The following is a 24,456-nucleotide window of genomic DNA, read 5'->3' as shown; positions in this document are numbered from 1 at the left end:
TTAAGTAAATGGACTTCTTGGGAGTAGGTGATGGTACCATCATCGGCTCCCTGTTCGTTGGATTGCATAGAGACTCCTGTCGCTGCGCTGCCTAATGTTTCAATATTAATATCTTTACCTATCCCAGTATTCCGAATCTTGAAGTCGGTGATGAGTCCGTCGTCGGGTCTCTGTTTGTTAGGCTGTGTTGTGTCTCTCGCCAGTGCACTGCCTGATATTATATTATTAGAATCTTTGCTTATGCAAATTTTTCCAATATCGAGAGAGGCCGTGATTGTCACATTGTCAGCTTGTTTGTTGGGCGGTGTTGAGTCACCTGCCACTGTCTGAGAAATTCTTCCTACCCTTGTCTTCCCAATCGTGAAAAAGACAGATTAGCTCCCGTAGTGCGACATGCCTTTAGTCTTAGCCAAACTCGTCACGGAGACTTGATCAATGCCAACCACAAGGAGAGTTCCTAGCTCCTTCTCCTCCATGTGGAAGACCTCACACCTTTCTGCGACCAAACCTTGGTTTTGCTTGCCCAAGAATCGCAAATTTACTGCTCCATCCCTTGATGTTTGAGAGAAAGATTTTTCGAGGCGCTTGCAACGCTATTCTACATTCGGCTAATGAATCAAATGTGCTGTCATAGCCAATTAAAGTAAATTATGTAAGTTCCGTAGAAACCCGAAACAATGAGTTTTATTAGATCCCTTGACATCCATGCTAAATATGGTCCCGATCGGAATACTTTTATACCCAAAACCAAAGGATAGGGGTATACTAATCTAGCCATTCTGTTTGTAACACCTCGAAATATGAATTTTGGCAGAGATACGTCTTCTTGATGCACTCTGGTTAAGTTCTTGAAAGGGCCACATCGGACCATATTTGGATATAGCTGCTTTATAGACCGATTTTCCGATAAAGGGTCAAATGCCCATAAAACTTTATTTTTTAACCGATTTTGCTGAAATTTGAAACAGTGAGTAGTTTAAGGCTTCCCGACAACTGACCCAAATATGGTTCAGATCGGACTATATTTAGATATAGCTACCATATAGACCGATCTCCCAATAAAGGGTCTGAAGCCCATAAAAGTTTTATTTACTACCCGAAATTTAAAATAGTGGGTTATTTTAAGCTTCCCGACATCTGACTTTAATATGGTTCAGATCGGACTATATTTAGATATAGCTATCTTATGGACCGATCTTCCGATAAGGGGTCTGAAGGCAATAAAACTTTATTTTTTAACCGATTTCGCTGAAATTTGAAACAGTGGATAGTTGTACACCTCCCAACATAGGACGCAAAAATAGTTCAGATCAGACTATATTTAGATATAGCTACCATATAGACCGATCTGCCGATAAAGGGTCTGAAGCTCATACCAGCCCTAATTATTACCCGATTTCGTTGATATTTGAAACAGTGGGTAGCTTTAGGTCTCCCGCCGTCCGTCCCACATATGGTTTGTATCGGACAATATTTAGATATAGCTTCCATCGATCTGCCGATAAAGTGTCTGAAGCCCATAAAAGCTTTATTTTTTATCCGATTTCCCTGAAATTTGAAATACAAAATTCAACAGTGACTAATGTTTATTAGACCACTCAATGTCCGTGCCGAATATGGGTGCATAAATTATCTAATTTTCAACAGATTGTGGCGAAAGGGGGTTTACATATACACCCGAGGTGGTGGGTATCCAAGGTTCGGCTCGGCCGAACTTAATGCCTTTTTACCTGTTTTTATATTCAACATATTTTGTCATTCATACAAATATGTGGAATAGAAAAATAATAATTTTCTCTGAATAAAAAATATCTGAAATAAAAAATATTTAATTCTCTCTTAGTGAAGTAATTTCCAACGAAAATCCTTTCAAACGGTTCCTCAATTGTTTTCCTTGGTTACCAAAAGATTTTCTAGACATTATTTCTGGAGTTTTCGGAGTTTTCGTTGTTGTGCCACAAAAACAAGATTAAATTTGCAAACATAATTTGTCCCACAACCCACTTGCATATATTGACAAACAAAAAATGTGTATTGTAGTGCTGGTTAAATATTCAATGATTGCGGGCGAAGCAGATCCTTGAAGCAAGGACTGTTACAAGGGGGACCAAATGCCAAAGGAAAGGTAAGATTGTCAGTGTCATATTTTTATGCTGGCAGCATTAATGCTGTGTCGCTGTCAACGTGTTAGCATTTTTAATGAGTCAAAGTGATAGCACTCGTCGACGAAAGGATTTTCAGATTTCGTCTGACTAGCATAACTAAGCTGAGGCAAGGCCACACCCCACAGGCAAAGTGTAATCTGACAAAAGCATCATTTGTAGAAAAATTTGTTATTGTATCTTGGTTGACATTGCCAAAGTTATCACAATAACTTTCGGCAGAAACCTTTGCCAGCAAAGGGTAAAGAGATCGCATTTAACATTGACCGCCACAAAATTCGTTTGTGCCACAAGGTGCTTTCACTTTAAGTGGCCATTGAGTGAACTTTAAGTTTATATAGATATGAGTTTGCGCTGGTTTTGTTATTGCAACAAAGTAAATGATACTTTACGTCCTTAAAGGTGATAGTATGAATTCTTAATATAAGAGAAAATTATTAACGAAAAGAGTTTTATTGTGAAACTCCTAAAGAAATTCATAACTAGTTAAAAGGCATTAAGTTCGGCCGGGCGGAGCTTTGGATTTCGTCACAATCCGGTGAAAATTGGATAACTTAAGCACCCAAACTCGGCACTTACCTTGAGTGGTCTCATATATATATATATGTCACAATTCAATTTTGCAGAACAAAATATTGCTTATTTTGGCAGATATATCCAATTATAAACAGGTCTGTACCATATTAAGGTCGGATATCGTGAGGCTCAAAAAAACTCACTTTTCAAATATCAACGAAATCGGGTAACAAATAGAGCTTTTATGGGCTTCAGACCGTTTATCGATAGATCGGTCAATATCGCAGCTATATCTGAATATAGTCCGATCTGAACCATATATGGGTCCTATGTTGGGAGGCGTAAAACTAACCACTGTTTAAAATTTCAGCGAAATCGGTTAAAAATAAAGGTTTTATGGACTTCAGACCCCTTATCTGGAGATAGGTCTATATGGCAGCTATATCTTGATATAGGCCGAACTGAACCATATTTGAGTCAGATGTCGGGAAGCTTAAGATAACCCACTATTTTAAATTTCAGTGAAATCGGATAAAAAATAAAGCTTTTATGGCTTTCAGACCCCTAATCGGGAGCTCGGTCTATATGGTAGCTATATCTTGATATAACCCGATCTGAACTATATTTGGGTCAGATGTCTGGAAGCTAAAATAACCCACTAATTAAATTTCAGCGAAATCGGGTAATAAATAAAGTTTTTATGGGCTTCAGACCATTTATCGGGAGATCGGTCTATATGACAGCTATATCTAAGTATGGACCGATCTAATCCATACTTAGGTCAGATGTCAAGAAGCTTAAAATAACTCATTGTTGCAAGTTTCAGCAAAATCGGATAGTAAATAAAGCTTTTATGGTCTTCAGACCCTTTATCGGGAGATCGGTCTATATGGTAGCTATATCAAAATATAGCCCGATCTGAACCATATTTGGATCAGTTGTCGGGAAGGCTTAAACTACTCACTGTTTAAAATTTCAGCAAAATCGGATGAAAATCAAAGTTTTTATGGGCATTAGACCCTTTATCGGAAAATCGGTCTATATAGCAGCTATATCCAAATATGGTCCGTTCAAGAACTACCAGCGTGCATCAAAAAGACGTTTCTGTGCCAAATTTCAGCTCAATATCTCAATTTTTGAAGCCTCTAGAGTGATTACAACAGACGGACGGACAGACGGATTGACGTACAGACAGATTCGTCTTAGAATTTTAAGACGATCCGAAATATATATATATATATATATACTTTGTAGGGTCGGAAATTGATATTTCGATGTGTTGCAAACGGAATGAATAAATGAATATATCCCCTATCCTACAGTGGTGGGTATAAAAATACCAACTCCAAAATTTCAGGCAAATCGATTATAACAATTGCGGCCTAGAGAAGAGGATCAGAAATTCCAATTGGGATGTCGGTTTAATTCCAAATATATCAGAGTATGAGACGATTTAGATAATACTTAGTACAGTTGTTGAAAGTCACAATGACATATCTAAAATTTGAGCCAAATTGAATAAGAATTGCGCCCTCTAGAGACTCAAAAAATCTTATCGGCAGATCGCTTTATATGGCAGCTATATCAGGTTACGAATTGATTAGTACCACCTCACGCACTCCCTGATCGCAGAAATCTCCGCCTGTAGCACCGTATTATGGTCAGGCAGTCGGCAAACTCTGTATTTAAACGAGAGCTGGTACTGCCCGGTCTCACATTAAGACTCTCCCGTCGATACCGTTGATTTTCAGCGACTGCAATTGCAGCTACTCGGTATGAAGCTTTCCACGATCCTCAACCTTTGGACGAGCTCGGATGCACCAAACAAAGCTTCTCGTGATAACGATGAACACCACACATGGTAGTATTCAAGTTCCAGTCTGTGTGATGTTAATAGTTATCCCGTGCCGGTTTCACAGTTGACGTCTCAGGTATCCGATCCGAAACCTCTTCCATTCCTTCATGGTTTCTTATCGTCGTCTCGATTATACCACAATGGTGTAACCTGCTCCTATCCTCTATCAATTCTCGTATGAACTTCTCACACCTAATCTGTACGTCATTGGGTCGGATATCTAGAATAGTGTTCACTACCGTAGGGGGCGTGGTCCTCATCGCTCCGCCTATGCCAAGACAACAAGTTCTCTGAACCTGTTGTATTATCCTTATGTTGTAATATTTCTTCATCGCGGTCCACCAATCTACTGAGGCGTAAGTAAACATTGCTTATCCATGCTCCTTCAAAGCCAGTGGACTATCCTCGGATTCAGGCAAAATTTTGAGCCTACGGTACGTCTACATAGTGCCAAGTATATGTGAGCCTTCTCTGTACATTTCTGAATGTGACAATTCCAATTAAGTTTCCTATCCAAGATCACTCCTAAGTATTTGTCCTTGTCAGATATCGAAATCGTTTTATTGTGGAAATGTGGTGCGTCAAAGTGGCCCACCTTCGTCTTTCTCGTGAACTGGCAGATTTCTTCTATGGATAAACATTGAGAACCCCAGGTCTAGTCCAGTCATGTGCCATCTGCAAGACCCTTTCGGCCCTTCTTCATAGCTGGTTCGGATCCCTAACCCTTAGAAGTATTATAACATCGTCTCGTCTATGCAGACGGGTTAAAATCCCTCCTCAGTCAGCTTCCTTAATAGGTTACTTATGGTGGCTATAAAATGCAATATGTGGCGTGCCCTGTGCCACTTTCTTCCTTAAATTTATGTCATGGGACCCACTATTTATCCACCTGTTTCTTAGCATATGAAATATCCAGTCTCTAAGGTCCCGGTGCTGCTCTAAGGATTGGAACAGTGTGTCGGTCCTCACATTGTTAAAAGCCCCCACGTGCAGGACAGTTTCCACCTACTTTTCCTTGACATAGGCATGCTGTTTGTATTTGAGCAGTTCGGTCTTTGTTTTGTTGTCCGCTCAAAGTTTTGGGTAGAAATGATGTAAGGCTTACAGGTCTGTAGGCTTTGGGTGTCGCATAACTTGCCTTGACGGGCTAGGTATAAATAATGCAGTTGCCTCCTGTCAGGCCTTCTGAGTTTATGCAAGTCCTAGGCATGTTGTAACAAGTAAAAAGGCGTTAAGTTCGGCCGGGCCGAACTTTGGATACCCACCACCTCGGGTATATATGTAAACCACCTTTCATCAAAATCCAGTGAAAATTGCATACCTTACATCCCAGTATATCGAAATATAATCCGATTTGGACCAAATACTAATAAGTACAAGTTATTGTTCAATTGTGTATAACAATATATTGGTCTTTTTAGTAGCTATATCTAAAAATAAACCGATCTGACCCATATACGGCACGGATGTCGAAAAGCCTAGGGTGATTTTTTTGAGGTTAGGATTTTCATGCATTAGTATTTGACAGATCACGTGGGATTTCAGACATGGTGTCAAAGAGAAAGATGCTCAGTATGCTTTGACATTTCATCATGAATAGACTTACTAACGAGCAACGCTTGCAAATCATTGAATTTTATTACCAAAATCAGTGTTCGGTTCGAAATGTGTTATAGGCCCAAAATAATAAATAGAGAGATCGGTCTATATGGCAGCTATATCCAAATCTTGACCGATCTGTGCCATAATGCAAAGCTATGCCAAGGGGTTTAACTTAGCTCAATGTCCCAAATTTCGGCGAAATCGGACAATAAATGCGCCTTTTATGGGACAAGACCCTTAATCGGAGGATCGGTCTAAATGGCTATATCCAAATCTGGACCGGTCAGGGCTAAATTGACGAGGGATATCGAAGGGCCTAACACAACTCCCTGTCCCAAATGTTTGCAAAATCGCATAATAAATGTGGCTTTTATGGGCCTAAGACCTTAAATCGGAGGATTGGTCTATATGGCAGCTATATCCAAATCTAAACCGAACTGGGCCAAATTGACGTAGGACATCGAAGGGCCTAACACAAGCCATTGTCTTAAATTTCGGTGACATCGGACAATAAATGCGCCTTTTATGGGCCTAAAACCCTAAAACGGAGGATTTAGGGTTTATGGGCTTTTATAGGCCTAAAGCCCTAAATCGGAGGATCGTTCTATATGGCAGCTATATTCAAATCTGGACCGATCAGGCTTAAATTGACGAAGGATGTCGAAGGGCCTAACACAACTCACTGTCTAAAATTTCTGCAAAATCGGATAATAAATGTGGCTTTTATTGGCTTTTTGTGGCTATTATTGATCAGCGTAAAAATCTAAGACGATCTAGACATGTCCGTCCGTCTGTCTGTTGAAATCACGCTAAAGTTTTTAAAAATAGAGATATTTAGCTGAAACTTTGCACAGATTCATTTTTTGTCCATAAGCAGGTTAAGTTCGAAGATGGGCTATATCGGAATATATCTTGATATAGCCCCCATATAGACCGATCCGCCGATTTAGGGTCTTAGGCCCATAAAAGCCACATTTATTTTCCGATTTTGGTGAAATTTGGGACCGTAAGTTGTGTTAGGCCCTTCGACATCCTTCGTCAATTTGGCCTAGATCGGTCCAGATTTGGATATAGCTGCCATATAGACCGAACTGCCGATTTAGGGTCTTGGGCCCATAAAAGCCGCATTTATTATCCGATTTAGCTGAAATTTTAGACAGTGAGTTATGTTAGGCCCTTCGACATTCTTTGTTTATTTGACCCAGATCAGTCTAGATTTGGATATAGCTGCCATATAGACCGATCCTCCGATATGGGGTTTTGGGGCCATAAAAGCCACATTTATTATCCGATTTTGCTGAAATTTGGGACAGTAAGCTGTGTTGGGCCTTTTGATATCCTTCTTCAATTTGCCCCGATTTAAGGTGTTAGGCCCATAAAAGCAACATTTATTATCCGATTTGGCTATTATTGATCAGCGTAAAAATCTAAGACGATCTAGACATGTCCGTCCGTCTGTCTGTTGAAATCACGCTAAAGTTTTTAAAAATAGAGATATTTAGCTGAAACTTTGCACAGATTCATTTTTTGTCCATAAGCAGGTTAAGTTCGAAGATGGGCTATATCGGAATATATCTTGATATAGCCCCCATATAGACCGATCCGCCGATTTAGGGTCTTAGGCCCATAAAAGCCACATTTATTTTCCGATTTTGGTGAAATTTGGGACCGTAAGTTGTGTTAGGCCCTTCGACATCCTTCGTCAATTTGGCCTAGATCGGTCCAGATTTGGATATAGCTGCCATATAGACCGAACTGCCGATTTAGGGTCTTGGGCCCATAAAAGCCGCATTTATTATCCGATTTAGCTGAAATTTTAGACAGTGAGTTGTGTTAGGCCCTTCGACATTCTATGTTTATTTGACCCAGATCAGTCTAGATTTGGATATAGCTGCCATATAGACCGATCCTCCGATATGGGGTTTTGGGGCCATAAAAGCCACATTTATTATCCGATTTTGCTGAAATTTGGGACAGTAAGCTGTGTTGGGCCTTTTGATATCCTTCTTCAATTTGCCCCGATTTAAGGTGTTAGGCCCATAAAAGCAACATTTATTATCCGATTTGGCTGAAATTTGGGAAAAATTTTTGTTTGAGGCCCTTCGACGTCCTTCGCCAATTTGGCTCAGATCGGTCCAGATTTGGTTATAGCCACATTTATTATCCGATTTTGACGAAATTTGGGACAGTGAGTTATGTTAGGCCCTTCGACATCTATCTTCGAGTTGGCCCAGATCGGATCAGATTTGGATATAGCTGCCATATAGACCGATTTCTTGATTTAAAGTTTTGGACCCATAAAAGGCGCATTTATTGTCCGATGTCGCCGAAATTTGGGACAGCGAGTTATGTTAAGCCCGTTGAGATGCACTTGCAATATGGCACAGATCGGTCCAGATTTGGATATAGCTGCCATATAGACCGATCTCTCGGGTTTAGGTTTTGGGGCCATAAAAGGCGCATTTATTGTCCGATGTCGCTGAAATTTGAGACAGTGAGTCGTGTTAAGCCCCTCGACATACTTCTGCAATTTGTCCCAGATCGGTTCAGATTTGGATATAGCTGCCATATGGGCCGATATCTCAATTTAAAGTCTTGGCCCCATAAAAGGCGATTTCACTGAAATTTGACATAGTGACTTATGTAAGCCTTTTCGACATCCGTGTCGTATATGGTTCATATCGGTTTATTTTTAGACAAAGCTACTGTACTTATTAGTATTTGGTCCAATTCGGAACATATTTCGATATAACTGTTATGGGACAAAAGGTATGCAATTTTCACCGGATTGTGATGAAAGGTGGTTTACATATATACCCGAGGTGGTGGGTATCCCAAGTTCGGCCGGGTCGAACTTAACGCCTTTTTACTTGTTAGTAGCTTATCTAAAAATAAACCGATCTGAACCATATATGACGCAGATGACGAAAAGCCTAACATAAATGCGCCTATTATGGAGCCAAGACTTTCAATCGAGATATCGGTCTATATGGCAGCTATTGTATATCTAAATCTGGATCGATTTGGACCAAATTGCAGAGAAATGTCGAAGAGCCTAACACAACTCACTGTTCCAAATTTAAGCGAAATCTGACAATAAATGCGCCTTTTACTGGCCCCAAAACCTTAAACCGAGAGGTCGGTCTATATGGCAGCTATATCCAAATCTGAACCGATCTAGGCCAAATTGAAAAAGAATGTCGAAGGGCCTAATACAACTCACTGTCTCAAATTTCGGCAAAATCGGATAATAAATGTGGCTTTTATGGGCCTAAGGCCCTAAATCAGCGGATAGGTCTATATGGCAGCTAAAGGGTGATTTTTTTGAGGTTAGGATTTTCATGCATTAGTATTTGACAGATCACGTGGGATTTCAGACATGGTGTCAAAGAGAAAGATGCTCAGTATGCTTTGACATTTCATCATGAATAGACTTACTAACGAGCAACGCTTGCAAATCATTGAATTTTATTACCAAAATCAGTGTTCGGTTCGAAATGTGTTTCGCGCTTTACGTCCGATTTATGGTCTACATAATCGACCAAGTGAGCAAACAATTAATGCGATTGTGACCAAGTTTCGCACTCAGTTTACTTTATTGGACATTAAACCAACCACACGAATGCGTACAGTGCGTACAGAAGAGAATATTGCGTCTGTTTCTGAGAGTGTTGCTGAAGACCGTGAAATGTCGATTCGTCGCCGTTCGCAGCAATTGGGTTTGTGTTATTCGACCACATGGAAGATTTTACGCAAAGATCTTGGTGTAAAACCGTATAAAATACAGCTCGTGCAAGAACTGAAGCCGAACGATCTGCCACAACGTCGAATTTTCAGTGAATGGGCCCTAGAAAAGTTGGCAGAAAATCCGCTTTTTTATCGACAAATTTTGTTCAGCGATGAGGCTCATTTCTGGTTGAATGGCTACGTAAATAAGCAAAATTGCCGCATTTGGAGTGAAGAGCAACCAGAAGCCGTTCAAGAACTGCCCATGCATCCCGAAAAATGCACTGTTTGGTGTGGTTTGTACGCTGGTGGAATCATTGGACCGTATTTTTTCAAAGATGCTGTTGGACGCAACGTTACGGTGAATGGCGATCGCTATCATTCGATGCTAACAAACTTTTTGTTGCCAAAAATGGAAGAACTGAACTTGGTTGACATGTGGTTTCAACAAGATGGCGCTACATGCCACACAGCTCGCGATTCTATGGCCATTTTGAGGGAAAACTTCGGAGAACAATTCATCTCAAGAAATGGACCGGTAAGTTGGCCACCAAGATCATGCGATTTGACGCCTTTAGACTATTTTTTGTGGGGCTACGTCAAGTCTAAAGTCTACAGAAATAAGCCAGCAACTATTCCAGCTTTGGAAGACAACATTTCCGAAGAAATTCGGGCTATTCCGGCCGAAATGCTCGAAAAAGTTGCCCAAAATTGGACTTTCCGAATGGACCACCTAAGACGCAGCCGCGGTCAACATTTAAATGAAATTATCTTCAAAAAGTAAATGTCATGGACCAATCTAACGTTTCAAATAAAGAACCGATGAGATTTTGCAAATTTTATGCGTTTTTTTTAAAAAAAAGTTATCAAGCTCTTAACAAATCACTCTTTATATGCAAATCTAAACCGATCTGAACCAAATTGGCAAGGGATGTCGAAGGGCCTAATATAACTCACTGGCCCAAATTTCAGTAAAATCGGATAATAAATGTGGCTTTTATGGGCCTAAGACCCTAAATAAGCGGATCGGTTAATATGACAGCCATATCCAAATTTGGACCGAGCAGAGCGAAATTGACGAAGGATGTCGAGGGTCCTAACATTACTCAATGTCCTAAATTTCAGCAAAATCGGATAACAAATGTGGCTTTTATGGGCCTATGCTCTTAACCGAGCAGAGCCCATCTTAGAATTTAACGTGCTTATGGGCAAGAAAAGAATCTGTGCAAAGTATTAGCTCAATATCTATGTTTTTAAAGACTGTAGCGTGATTTCAACAGACAGACGGACGGACATGTCTAGATCGTCTTAGATTTTTACGCTGATCAAGAATATATATGCTTTATAGGGTCAAAAATGGATATTTCGATGTGTTGCAAACGGAATGGCAAAATGAATATACCTCCGTCTTTCGGTGGTGGATATAAAAATAGTGGTCAGATGGGGCGCCAGGTAGTCGGCCTCCTTCTGTAGGCCAAAAATATTCCATCTGGTTTGGGTGATTTAAATGGTTGTAAACTCCTCAACGCTTCCTTCAGTATAAATTCTGTAATGATAAGCCGTCAATCAACCTCAATATTCCAAAATTCCAGTATCTTTGTGAGTCCCTACGTTTCCTGTGGAAAAAGATTTTTCGTCAAAAGCCTCAACATGTCCTACGTTGTCTCTTTTCTCACTCCAATGTCGCATCAATTTGGACATGTGTTTTTGAGAAAATCTTTTTAAAACCACCAACATAAAACAGGAGTATAATAATCTAGTCATTCCGTTTGTAACATCTCGAAATATTGATCTAGGACCCCATAAAGTATATATATTTTCGATCATCTCGGCATTCTGAGCCGAACCAGGCATGTCCGTCAGTCGAGATCACGAAAGCGGTCGAACGCGTAAAGCTAGCCACTTAAAATTTTGCGTAGATACTTAATATTGATGTAGGTCGTTGGGAATTGCAAATGGGCCATATCGGTTCAGATTTCGATATAGATCCCATAAGCCGATATCCCGATTTGACTTCTTGAGCCCTTGTAAGCCACAATTTTTGTCCAATTTGGCTGAAAGTTTGCACATAGTGTTCTGTTATGACTCTCAACAACTGTGCGAAATACGGTCCAAATGGGTCCATAACCAGATATACAAAAGTTCCCACATTTTAACAGAATACATGGTGGTGGGTTCCCAAGATTCTGCCCGGCCGAACTTAGCTTCCAGGAGACACGTTTTGCCGCTTTGGTAATCTTATTGTATTCGTTGAGCCGTATTTAATACACATCCCAATATACTGCTGCTGGTTTTACGACCTCTGCAGACCTCTTCCCAATGTTACGAATCTGGAAGATAACCTAGGAGTTTTCTTTAGATGATTTCTTTCATTAAAGGGGACAACTATCTTCGAAAGACCCTACCATTGCAGTAGTAATCCAATGTCTTCAATGCTTGGACAATCTTAAGTATAATGCCCAAGTCTATAGCCTATAGAATTCGATGCTGACTGTGCTATTTGTAGCCTAATGTAGTCAGAAATGTCTCAGACCATGAGAAGGAGTGCTCCATGGAGACTTTCGAATTCTGAACCTCATCGATTAGATTTTTCGAACATGTTGTCATATCTAAAACCTCCTTCCTAATCCCATTGACAAAGGTAGCGGTGTTATCAATATTAAATGTTATCAGGCCGTTAGGTTAGGTGCGGTTTAAGTGGCAATCCGCCATCAGACTCACTTAGACGTTTCGTCCATTACGCTGCCACAGGAACATAAGAAGGAAGATGCCTTCTAGTTCCTACCGTTGAACCATCCAAATCGCTCCGAAAAGTCCAAAAACTTTCGAATATTCACATCCGCTAAATCAGACAGGTTCTCAAAGAAACGAGAACCTAACGTGGAACTCCTTTTAACTGCAGTGCGGGACACATGCACCGCAGATGTTCTTCTTCCATGTCCTCACAGCATCTGCAAAAGCCGTTGCTGGCAACCTTCAGTCTGTCTGCATGTTTTCCGATTAGACAGTGACCTGTCATGACGGACACAATGACTGAGACGTCTGTTCTAGCCAGTGACAGCAGAGCGGTATACCCCTTCGAGTCTAGATTAGGCCACAATGTTTTTGAATGCTCACAGTCCCCTCTTTTTGTGACCATCTATCATTCGTTGTCCTTGGGGCCTGGTCCTGGAAACTTAGCTTACATGTCGCTAGTGGCATACCCACAGATTCCAGTACCCCTGGAATATGAAAGGTAGTTCCTTGTCTCGAAAGCTCGTCCGTTTTACAATTCCCTGGATTATCTCTGTGGTCCGGCTCCCAGAACAGGTGAATTTTAAACTGTTCAGCCATCTTGTTGAGAGATCTGCGACAGTGGAGGGCGGTTTTTGTGTTTAGAAATACATTATCCAGGGATTTAGTGGCTGCCTGGCTGTCTGAGAAGATATTTATGCCAATCCTCGTAATGACATTATATTTTAGCCATTCCACCACTTGCTTAACTGCAAGAATCTCCGCTTCATACACACTGCAGTGGTCGTATAACCTTTTCTATATGACCAGTTCAAGATGTTTAAGCCTACCTGGTCGTCTAGTATGGAACCATCCGTATAGAAGTTGTGTTACGTTCAAACGTAAACCCCTATTTACTTGTATCCCGAAAATTAAGTTAGAAATCCCATATTGGCTCTGTTAGTTACTATGTAAAACCGCCTAGAGAAAATAAGCGAATTTAAAAGTTTTATCGATTATTACGGCCATATTGTAAAAGCAATATCCGATGGGTTCTGTCTTGTATTTTCCTAACCTTTTGACAGTCCACACCTTGGTAAGCTCTAATCCAAAGAAATAAAATCCATCCAATGTCCAAACACTAATTACATACTTGTGTTTCATTGCTCTTTATTTCTACTTTCCATAAACTACATCGGGAGCTACAAAGCAAACAAAAATTATAGTTTGGTTTGCATTTGTTTCGGCTCGAGAGATCCATAACCAGTTTTACATCATCCAGGTTCCAGCTCTTTTCGCGCCCTTGCCTATCCCCTGTAGTCATTAAGCTGCGTTCCATTTCTACATTTGGTCCTTCGAACCGGATTGGTTGCGATACTCTCTGAGATTTCAGCTCCACAACAACTATCATCTCTTAAAGGTACGTTCGTATTTCATATGTTTAGTGCTATCTAGTATTCCGTGGCATTTCATGTGATTACACACGTAAAGCACACCATTCCGATGTTTGCGGTATAGAAATTCTATTCACGTGTTTTATGTAGACAAGCAAGTTAAGAAATATGAAGAATTAATGTGTTTGATCAAGGAGCGTTTGTGCGAAAAGCTTAAACTTTGACACTGCATTTTATTTGGGACTGTCCTGCTCAAAAGTGAAGCCTGCGGAGTATTTTGGGACCAGAAGGATTATTCTTCATTTCTAATCGATTTTTGGAAAATAAGAAGTCGTTAAGTAATACTCCAGCCTTGAATTTGGAGAAAATCTTAAGTTGACAGATGTACGTTCAGTAAGTAAGCACTTATCATCCATTTCGGAAGAAAACTTAAGATTTAAAGAAAGAAAAAGGAAAAAGAAATAGAAAATTCAGTGATTTTATTGTGAAAGGTTTATTTGAACTCATTTTTGAGCTCCAGTGTTCACACGCATTCCAAAAACGTGGTCAACCTAAATAATTCAGGAGCGTGTTGTATTCATTTTTTTGCTTTGCATCCACCGCTTTCTCATACATGTTGGAAGAACTTGTTTGACTCAAACTTGGTTCTGGTCTCTGTTTCTTTTTATTTTTGGCGCGTGTTTGTCGTTTTCGCTGACATTCCCAATCTCTTGAGAGCGCTTTGCTTTGTAATCCACCTTGCAAGCTCTCCTCATCACTGGCCATCTCTTACTCACATTCACCCACATAGCGTTGTGGGTTTTGTACTCTCTCGTTCTCTTGAGTATTTTATTGCACTCTCCTTTTTCATATCCACTGGGAGTCATTTCGCTCTCCCTGTGGATCGTATGTGAACGGCATACAAAGAACAGGCTTTCGTCTCGCATGCATAACAAAAACACATTTGATAAGTGAGTTGAGTATGGATAATTTGTAAAACGTGATAATCAGAACAGAGAGAAGAAAAAACAACTATTCCAGATATTCCAGGCTCGTTGTTCATTCCAAGTTCGTTGACCTATTGTTGTCGTTCCACCGATCATATGGTTTTTGGTATGATATAGCACAGGGACACACAAGGCTATTATAAATATATGCAAAGTCGCACCCGTGAGATATTTGGAAAGGTTTGAAGCGGATACAAAAGGTTGCCACTGTCTTCAGACAGAATCTCTAAGTCGGATGAGGTCAGGCTGTAACATACTTGTTGTTTTTTTTTCTGGCCTGCCATTGCTGTGCTACTAATCTAAAATTCCCTTAGGAGGAATTTGTGAACATTAGACCTTTTTTATCTTAATAGTGGGACGGATTCTTGGGCCTTAATTCTTTTTCTAATTTGTATATGACACACATATCTTTGTATCTCTTATCTTGGAGATTTTTCGACTATTTTGGCCTTAGTGCTTCGCAGATTTGAGTGCTGTTTTTGCACCTGATTGATATTCGACTGTGTTCGTCTGTTTTCGATTATGTCCCTGGACCGATTTATAAGATTGGCTGATAGCTTGGTTGAGTTCGAGGCTGCACTGAACAGCAACGAACTGCCAGTGGAATCCGTTTGCCTCTTGGACACGCATAAACATGAGATCAGGTCTACATGGGACAACTTGAAACATGCGTACGATCAATGCTTAGCTGATCTTGCTAATGAGGAGGAATTGGACGATAAGGGGGAGGATGAGGTAAGCGATATTGAAACGGTAAAGGAGAAGTATAAAACATCTTACTCTACCTATTGTCGCTGTGTGTCTAGGCTCACCCAATGTATCCGGGATATTACCCCCCCTCCGATGGCATCAAGTCCTAATTCCAGTTCCGGTGTTAACCTTCCCCCTCTTGAATTGCCGACATTCAGTGGGGAATACAAGGCATGGCCCACATTCCGGGACATGTTCACCGCTCTTTGCGTTAGGAATTCGAAATTATGTCCAATTGAGAAACTGTCGCACTTGAGACAGAAGACTAAGGGCGAGGCTCACGAAATCGTGTCAAAGAGCCCCCTAACCAATGATGGTTTCTCTTCGGCATGGAAGAATTTGTGCGCTCGCTTCGAGAACAGGCGTATTTTGATAAATGGACAATTGAAATCTCTATTCAACCTTCAGACTATCCATTCCGAGACTGCAAATTCTTTGAAGAATTTGCAGCGAGAGATAAATTCATGCATATCCACTCTCAAGCTTTATAAGGTTGATATCGATAGTTGGAACCCTATATTTGTCTTCCTATGTTCCAATTGTTTACCGGAGTCTACCTTGACACTCTGGGAGCAGACCCTTGGTGACAAGACGACCATCCCGCTATGGTGCGATCTGGATACCTTCCTCACCAATAGATACCGCACTTTGGAATCCGTTGCCGAAGTAAAGAATGGAGGTGATCAGAAGCACCATCAGTCCAAGCAGAGAAACTTTGCGAATCCCAAACCGGCCTCGGGGAAAGTGAATACATTTCAGGCTAACGTTAGTAAGACTCCATGTCGACTCTGCCCCAAGGAGTTTCATGTCATCAGGAAATGCCCTCGATTTATAAGTATGGATCATGGTCATAGACTGGCCGAGATCAAAGCAAGCAACTTGTGCTTGAACTGCTTTTCGGGCGCTCACGCTGTGAGAACTTGCAAAAGCAAACACTCCTGCTTTATATGCGGAAAACGCCACAATACTATGCTCCATAAGGATTCCAATCCTGGGGATCAGTCATTGGATAACGTGCCTTCTTCTCCTTCCTCTCCTTCTTTCTCTGGAGTTGGTCAATCATCCCCTCAGTCTTCTCCAGTACAGTCCACTGATTCGGCTCATGGTGTTATACAAAGTTGTTTTGCCTCCAGGTCGAAGGGTATATTGCTAGGTACCGCCATTGTGAGACTTATGCACTTCGGGGTGCCCTACCGAGCCAGAGCCCTTATTGATTCCGGGTCCGAGGGGTCCTTTATTTCTGACCGGCTGTACAATACGCTTAGACTACCTTTCCGGCGTACTTCCGCAACGATTTCTGGCTTGAACAACACCATATCTGCTGATGTACGAAAAGAATGCGATCTTTTCCTACAGTCGAACTTGGACCCAGCGTTTGGGTTGAATATTTCTGTTTTGGTTGTTCCGCACCTGTCCAATGAACTACCCGCTAGGACCATAGATTATGAATCCATTCCAGATTTGCCAGGTCTTGAACTTGCCGATCCCGATTTTTTCCAAAGCTCCAGAATCGACATGTTGTTGGGGGCAGATGTATTTCCCTCAATAATGTTATCGGGTTGTAGACTCTGCGGATCCCTGATGGCTCAGGAGACCGTGTTTGGCTGGATCCTTACCGGCCCTACTCCGAATAATTCTTCCCCACCCCGCTCTACTCTTGTATCTTATTTTTGTGAAATCTCTTTAGACAAGGAGATTTCAAGGTTTTGGGAGGTGGAGAATGTCCCTCGGAAACGTTACTCGTCTGTGTCGGACACGTTCTGTGAGCAATTATACAGGAGTACGACGAGAAGGAATAGTGAAGGGAGGTACATAGTTTCCCTTCCGTTCAAGGAGGAATATCCGAAAAGCTTGAGTTTGGGTCAATCCAGGACAAGCTCGATGGCACAGTATTTTCGGACTGAAAGCCGGCTGTTAAAAAATCCTCTATTCAAGAGGGAATATGATCAGACTCTTCAGGAGTATCTTACTTTGGGACATATGATTCCAATAGAGTCCCCAAATACACTTGCTTCCTCCAGCCAATATTATCTACCCCATCATGCGGTAATCAAGCCCGAGAGCACAACTACAAGGGTCCGTGTAGTCTTTAATGCGTCGGCTTCTTCCTCAAACGGGCGTAGTTTAAACGATATGCTTCATATCGGCCCTACATTGCAGAATGATTTGACGATTTTGGTCCTGAAGTGGAGATTCTATCGATATGTATTTAATGGAGATATACAAAAAATGTATAGGCAGATCCTTGTGGATCCATCCCATACTCCTTACCAGCGCATATTATATCGCAAATCTCCTGACGAACCAATCCAAGATTTCGAACTCCAAACTGTCACATTTGGAGTAAATTGTGCACCCTATTTGGCGATTCGCACTATGATTCAACTGGCAGAGGATGTCCAGGATATCTACCCTTTGGCAAGTGCTATCTTGCGATCTTGTATGTATGTAGATGACGCTATAGTTGGGTCTCATACGATTCAAATGGCTGTAGAGGCAAGAGACCAATTGATTAAAGCGTTGGCATCCGCGGGATTTTGTATGAGAAAGTGGACGTCGAATTCCAAACAAATCCTAGCGGGTCTTCCGGCGGATCACCGTTTATACACCGATTTTTTGGATTTCGATGATCACAGTTCCGCCAAGACCTTAGGAATCCGATGGAATGCACTTGCTAATGCATTCTATTTTTCTATAGTCCAATTCCCCAACAATTGCCAATTTACCAAACGTGAAGTTCTTTCACATATATCGAGACTTTTTGACCCAGCCGGGTGGCTGGCGCCGATTGTAATAGTGGCAAAAGTAATTATGCAAAGGATTTGGATGGACCGCACCGAGTGGGACAATGAAATTACGCCAGAATCCAGAGAACTTTGGCAATCGTTTCAGCACCATTATCCTCATATTAATAATATCCAAATTCCGAGATGGATACATTTTACTCCAGATAGCGAAGTCCAAATCCACGGATTTTGCGACGCCTCACAAAAGGCTTATGCAGCGGCAATATATATCCGGATTGTTCGTCATGGTTCCATACATTCACATTTAATAACTTCCAAGACAAAAGTTGCACCGCTTAAAACATTGTCTATACCCAGGTTGGAATTATGTGGGGCTACACTTTTGTCTGAATTAATTGATACAGTACTTCCAAATTTTGACATTGCTGATTATTCGCTATTTTGTTGGACCGATTCCACCATCGTATTATCATGGTTGTCCAAGGCACCTTGCTACTGGAATACATTTGTGGCAAACAGAGTATCTAAAATTATACAAGTGGTTGATCCAACGCACTGGTTCCACATTGATTCTGAGCACAATCCTGCAGATATTGCAAGTAGGGGTGTCCATCCCCAAGATTTGGTAGACAACCATCTCTGGTGGAATGGTCCACAATGGCTTACGGAACCAACGAGTAATTGGCCGAAATCCAAGCTAGATCCTGTGGAAGAGACCACTATGGAGAAAAAGTCCCTTAAAGTCCATTTCGCGTACTTCACGGATTTCACAGATATACTTGATCGATTCTCTTCATTTTCAAAGGCGTTGCGAGTCGTTGCCTATATATACCGCTTTTTCCATCGCACTCATCCGAAGCACCGCAATGATTATACCCAAGATTCCATAAATATTACCACAGAAGAGATTTTATTCGTACGCAAACAACTGATATCCATTTCTCAGAAGGCCGTTTATCCCAATGAATATCTAGCACTTAGTGCAAAGAAATCCATATCCTCATCCAGTCCATTGCTCAGTTTAAACCCATTTATAGATCATGAAGGCGTAATGAGAATATGTGGTAGATTGGAATCATCGCTTTCATTGACTTATAATGAAAAACATCCTGCCATCGTTCCGTATGGCTGTCAATACGCTAGGCTATTGATAAAATTTATCCACGAGATTACTCTGCATGGAGGAAACCAACTTATTTTACGACTGGTTCGAACCCATTACTGGATCCCAAAGGTACAAAATCTCATAAAAACTACGATTTACCACTGCAAGCCTTGTGTGCTGTATAAGAAGCGATGTCAAACGCAGTTGATGGCGGCCTTACCCCCAGAAAGGGTAGAATTTTCTCGTCCCTTTACTCACACGGGATTGGATTTTGCTGGACCATTCGACGTCAAAAGCTATGCAGGCCGCTGTTGCCGCATCACCAAGGGATACGTCTGTGTCTTCGTCTGTTTTTCGACAAAGGCGATACACCTCGAAGCTACCTCAGACTTGTCCACCCCTGCATTCCTCGCAGCATTCAGTAGGTTTGTTTCCCGCCGTGGTTGTCCTTTACACCTACATTCGGACAATGGAACTACTTTTGTTGGGGCGTCCCGAATCCTAGCCAAAGAATTTATCCAAACATCTCATCAAGCTATCACCTCTAGCTATTCCTATCAAAATCTTATATGGCATTTTATTCCGCCTGGAGCCCCACACATGGGCGGGTTATGGGAAGCTGGTGTCAAAAGCTTCAAGCAGCACTTCAAAAAGTCAGCAGGTTGTTCCAAGTACACGTTTGAAGAACTTCAAACTTTGTTGTCTAGGATAGAGGCATGTCTTAATTCCAGACCGCTGTCTCCCACGTCCGCAAGTCCATCTGACCTAACAGCCCTAACTCCAGGCCACTTTTTGATAGGTACCCCCATATTAGTACCATTAGACCCAGAGTATTCGCAAGCTCCTATTTCAATCCAAAATCGGTGGGAACGTCTAAAGGCGATTCATCAACATTTTTGTTCTAGATGGAAAGATGAGTACTTAAAGGAGTTGCAGAAGCGCTACAAGTGGCAGAAATCTAGCGACAACTTGAAAGTAGATGCTCTGGTTGTGATTAGAGATGAAAATCTACCTCCTAACTGTTGGCGACTAGGAAGAATTACCAAAGTTTATCATGGTAGCGATAATCGGGTCAGAGTCGCTGACATACTCACTCAGAAAGGCCTAATAACCCGAGCAATAACCAAACTAGTAGTACTCTTTGGCGAAAACTCCTAGATTCCAAGATATTCTATTTTTCACCTTTTAGAGTTTTCTTGATTTTACACAATATTTAGAATCTTCCAAACATTAATCAATTTCTTTTGCAGTATAATGAATTCCCACCACCATGAGAAAAAGAAGCCGGGTCATTCCTCCTTTGTATGCAGGCTGTGCAGGAAAATACATTCCCTCAAAACATGCCGTTTATTCCTCCAAATGAACACAAATCAGCGAATGGATGTGGTCAAAAAATACGGATACTGTCTAAATTGTCTGGCACACACACATTCTCAAGGTTCTTGCTTCACCAAAACGGGCTGCAGATATTGCCATCAACGCCATCATTCACTGCTACATATGCACCCCAGGTTAAAGAAGAAGACATTTTCTAGATCAACAAAGTCTCAAGCTCGAAGTAAGCCTAATAAGAAGTCCGAAACAGCTTCAGCCTCAAAAAATATTCCCACGCCACTCAGGCCCAATGAAGCAGCTAAAGAATCGTCGACTTCGCTCACTGCAATACTCCGACAGAATGCTGCCACCTTACTGCCAACAGCCTCGGTTATAATAAACGCAAAGGATGGGAAGCATTATGCCAGATGTCTACTGGACTCTGCATCCAGAATGAGTTCCATCTCCAAGCCGTTCGTGGACAAGCTGCAACTTACAACGTTAGAACTGGATAATGAGACCATTTGCCCCATCACTTTGTGGTCCCGTATTGAGGAAAATTTCAAGATAGAGACCACCTTAAGGGTTCATCGACGTATAAGTACGATGACTCCGAAAGAATCGTACCCGGTGAGCATAAAGTCGCACTTCCATAATTTAGTTTTGGCCGATAAAACATTCTACAAGTCTTCGGCTATAGATATAGTCCTAGGAGTCGACATACTTTCTCGAATCATGCGAGAGGGTCTTTTTGCAAGAGTTGGTCTTCCTACGGCCCAAAATACTGCTTTTGGCATGGTGATTTACGGAACATTTTCTATTTAATTAGCAATACTTGCTGTTATGTTATAATATAATTACTCTATATAGCAAAAATATTTTGAATTTTAACATTAGAAAAAATAGTAACAAATACTATAGAATTATCATTAGAATTGAATATATATAACCTTAAAAGAACCGTATGCTTGAATTACTTTCCTTGAATTTGATTAAATTTGAGATATATTGCCCTTATTGAATTTCCAGTAATACTGCAAGGCGGGCGGAATGTTTACGTTCAAACGTAAACCCCTATTTACTTGTATCCCGAAAATTAAGTTAGAAATCCCATATTGGCTCTGTTAGTTACTATGTAAAACCGCCTAGAGAAAATAAGCGAATTTAAAAGTTTTATCGATTATTACGGCCATATTGTAAAAGCAATATCCGATGGGTTCTGTCTTGTATTTTCCTAACCTTTTGACAGTCCACACCTTGGTAAGCTCTAATCCAAAGAAATAAAATCCATCCAATGTCCAAACACTAATTACATACTTGTGTTTCATTGCTCTTTATTTCTACTTTCCATAAACTACATCGGGAGCTACAAAGCAAACAAAAATTATAGTTTGGTTTGCATTTGTTTCGGCTCGAGAGATCCATAACCAGTTTTACATCATCCAGGTTCCAGCTCTTTTCGCGCCCTTGCCTATCCCCTGTAGTCATTAAGCTGCGTTCCATTTCTACAGAAGTCTATGTTACTTCTGTTACCAGGGATATCGTAGTTCCAATCGGCCATATCAGGAAAGTGGTACAGTACTTTTATCAAAAAACGGCTCAGGTAGGGTGATATCCACACTGCCTGGAACATCGGATATTGTATCAAGGATAACACAGTCTCCGTAGCCGCCACATGACCAATATGAAACTCCCCAACCTCACGGCTGTGGTCGCTGCCTTTTGGGTAGCCACAATGTCCAGAGTCATAAGATGTAGCATTAGATTAAGTGCATCGGATGGTGTCGTCCGCAGTGCGGCTGTGATGCACAAACATGCCATCCTTTGGATCCGGTTAGGTATTGAGCAGTAGGTGGGTTTTTTAAGCTCCTTCCACCAGACCACAACACCATATAAAATCCATAACTTTTACCAATGGCTCTCTTGCAGGTGTATGGGGGAAGAGTGGCCTTTCATACCCTTTCCAAAATGTAGGATTTGAAGTTGAATTTCCTGTCCAGCAAAAGACCCAGGCACTTTGCGCTTTCTGTATATGAAACATTCTCTGCTCCCAAGGAGACAGGTGCCACTGTAGGCAACTTGTATCTCCTGCTGAATAGAGCTAGTTCTGTCTTGCACGGACTTATACCTTGTCCACTTACGGTAGCACACTTCACTGTTGCTCGAAGAGCTTCCTGAGGTTTATCTCTTAGAGAATTTGTGCCGAAATATATCCCAATCCACCTTTCTTCTGTTTAGCCGAGTGACCACTTCTGCATCATTTTTCTTCAATACTGAAACTAATATAACGATGATCAGAGAACCTGTGGCCATCCAACACTTACTAGTCGCATATTCTTTCAGTTATATCTTCTGATACAAAGGTTATATCTAGAACCACCTGCCTGTTCCTGGTAATAAAGGTCGGTTTACCCCCTTTATTACAAATCGCCAGATTGCAACTTATAAAATATTAGCTGACCCGGGCCCGCTCCGCTGCGCCTTCTTTTACTTTATATGAAACAAAAGTTTCCTTGGAATATTTATTTTCGACAATTAAAGATCTTTTAGTGAAATACCATGCTACGAAAACAGTATATAGCTTGACTAACAGTTTAACAATATAAGTGCCTTTATCTGAATCCCATATGATCTTTATTCGTCTACGATTTTAAGTTTGGATGTAAGGTGTTCTCCATTCTTAAAATACTTCATTTCAGGCCGATACTCTTATGATGTCTGGTTAAGTGGTGTTTTAGGGTGAGAGGTGGTCCCCCAGATACCTGGTCCTGAAAAAATACCAGCATCGTGCTCTTCTTTAAAAAACAATTTATTTAAACCCCATATTGGCTTAAGAGGAGTTTACAAGATGAGGCGTCCCCCAAACACATGGCCCCAAAATAGGTTATCAAACTCGTTTTCTTATCTCAAATACCTTTCGTTTGAGCCACATGTTGGCATGGTTGAAAAATTGTTTCCCTTTGGGAGTGTTTTGGGAAAGGGGTGATGCCCTAAATACATGGTCCTACATTTGGATATCAAATTGGTTTTCTACTCCCAAATACCTTTATTTGAGCCCCATGTTTCGATGGTCACTAAAAATTTCTGTTTGTGGGGTATCTTAAATATCAATTTTTACGAAAATGGGTATCAATTCTTGCTCTACCCCCCAATACCTTCCATTTAAGATCCACATTGCCATCATCGGTAAATATGCCCGATATTGGGGTGTTTTGGGGATTGGGATAGTCCCCCATAGACTAAGCCCGGAAAATATATCAGCATCGTACTCTATTCTCATATATATATATATCATTTATTTTTACCATATATTGCCATTGCCCTCAAAATTGGGTATCAAATTCATTTTAAAATCTCTCATCGCCGGTTTGGCGTATTGGCCCTAAAAACTACAAATATTTAGTTCCACTCTCTTTAAGACCCAAATTGTCTTGGTTAGCAAATACGTCCTATTTGGGGGTTGTTATGGTGGAGGGACGTCCGCTAGACAGTTGGTCCCTAATGTTGATATCAGATACGTGATCTACTTCCACCTACCTTTAATTTGAGCCCTATATTTCCATTGTCGGCAAACATGACCGGCTTGG

At 41.1% G+C, this 24,456-nt stretch overlaps 1 protein-coding gene across 3 annotated transcripts; it reads left to right on the top strand.

Moving 5' to 3' along the window:
- The first annotated feature begins 13,662 nt into the window (after positions 1–13,662).
- LOC131994094 (uncharacterized) lies at positions 13,663–22,100 on the top strand. 3 transcript variants are annotated; one of them, XM_059360375.1, is made up of 2 exons: positions 13,663–13,993; positions 20,806–22,100. In XM_059360375.1, the coding sequence occupies exon 2, from the start codon at positions 20,810–20,812 to the stop codon at positions 21,692–21,694; it is 885 nt and encodes a 294-aa protein (XP_059216358.1). In that variant the 5' UTR covers positions 13,663–13,993; positions 20,806–20,809; the 3' UTR covers positions 21,695–22,100. The 3 variants fall into 3 exon arrangements, with proteins under 3 accessions (XP_059216358.1, XP_059216357.1, XP_059216356.1); XM_059360374.1 differs by having other exon boundaries at positions 13,663–14,351; XM_059360373.1 differs by having other exon boundaries at positions 13,663–14,360.
- The last annotated feature ends 2,356 nt before the right edge of the window (positions 22,101–24,456 follow it).

The sequence above is a fragment of the Stomoxys calcitrans genome, chromosome 1 (genome assembly GCF_963082655.1).
Source record: "Stomoxys calcitrans chromosome 1, idStoCalc2.1, whole genome shotgun sequence".
NCBI lineage: Eukaryota > Metazoa > Arthropoda > Insecta > Diptera > Muscidae > Stomoxys > Stomoxys calcitrans.
Note: the sequence above shows the minus strand (reverse complement) of the source record. Positions and strands in the feature narration are given on the sequence as shown.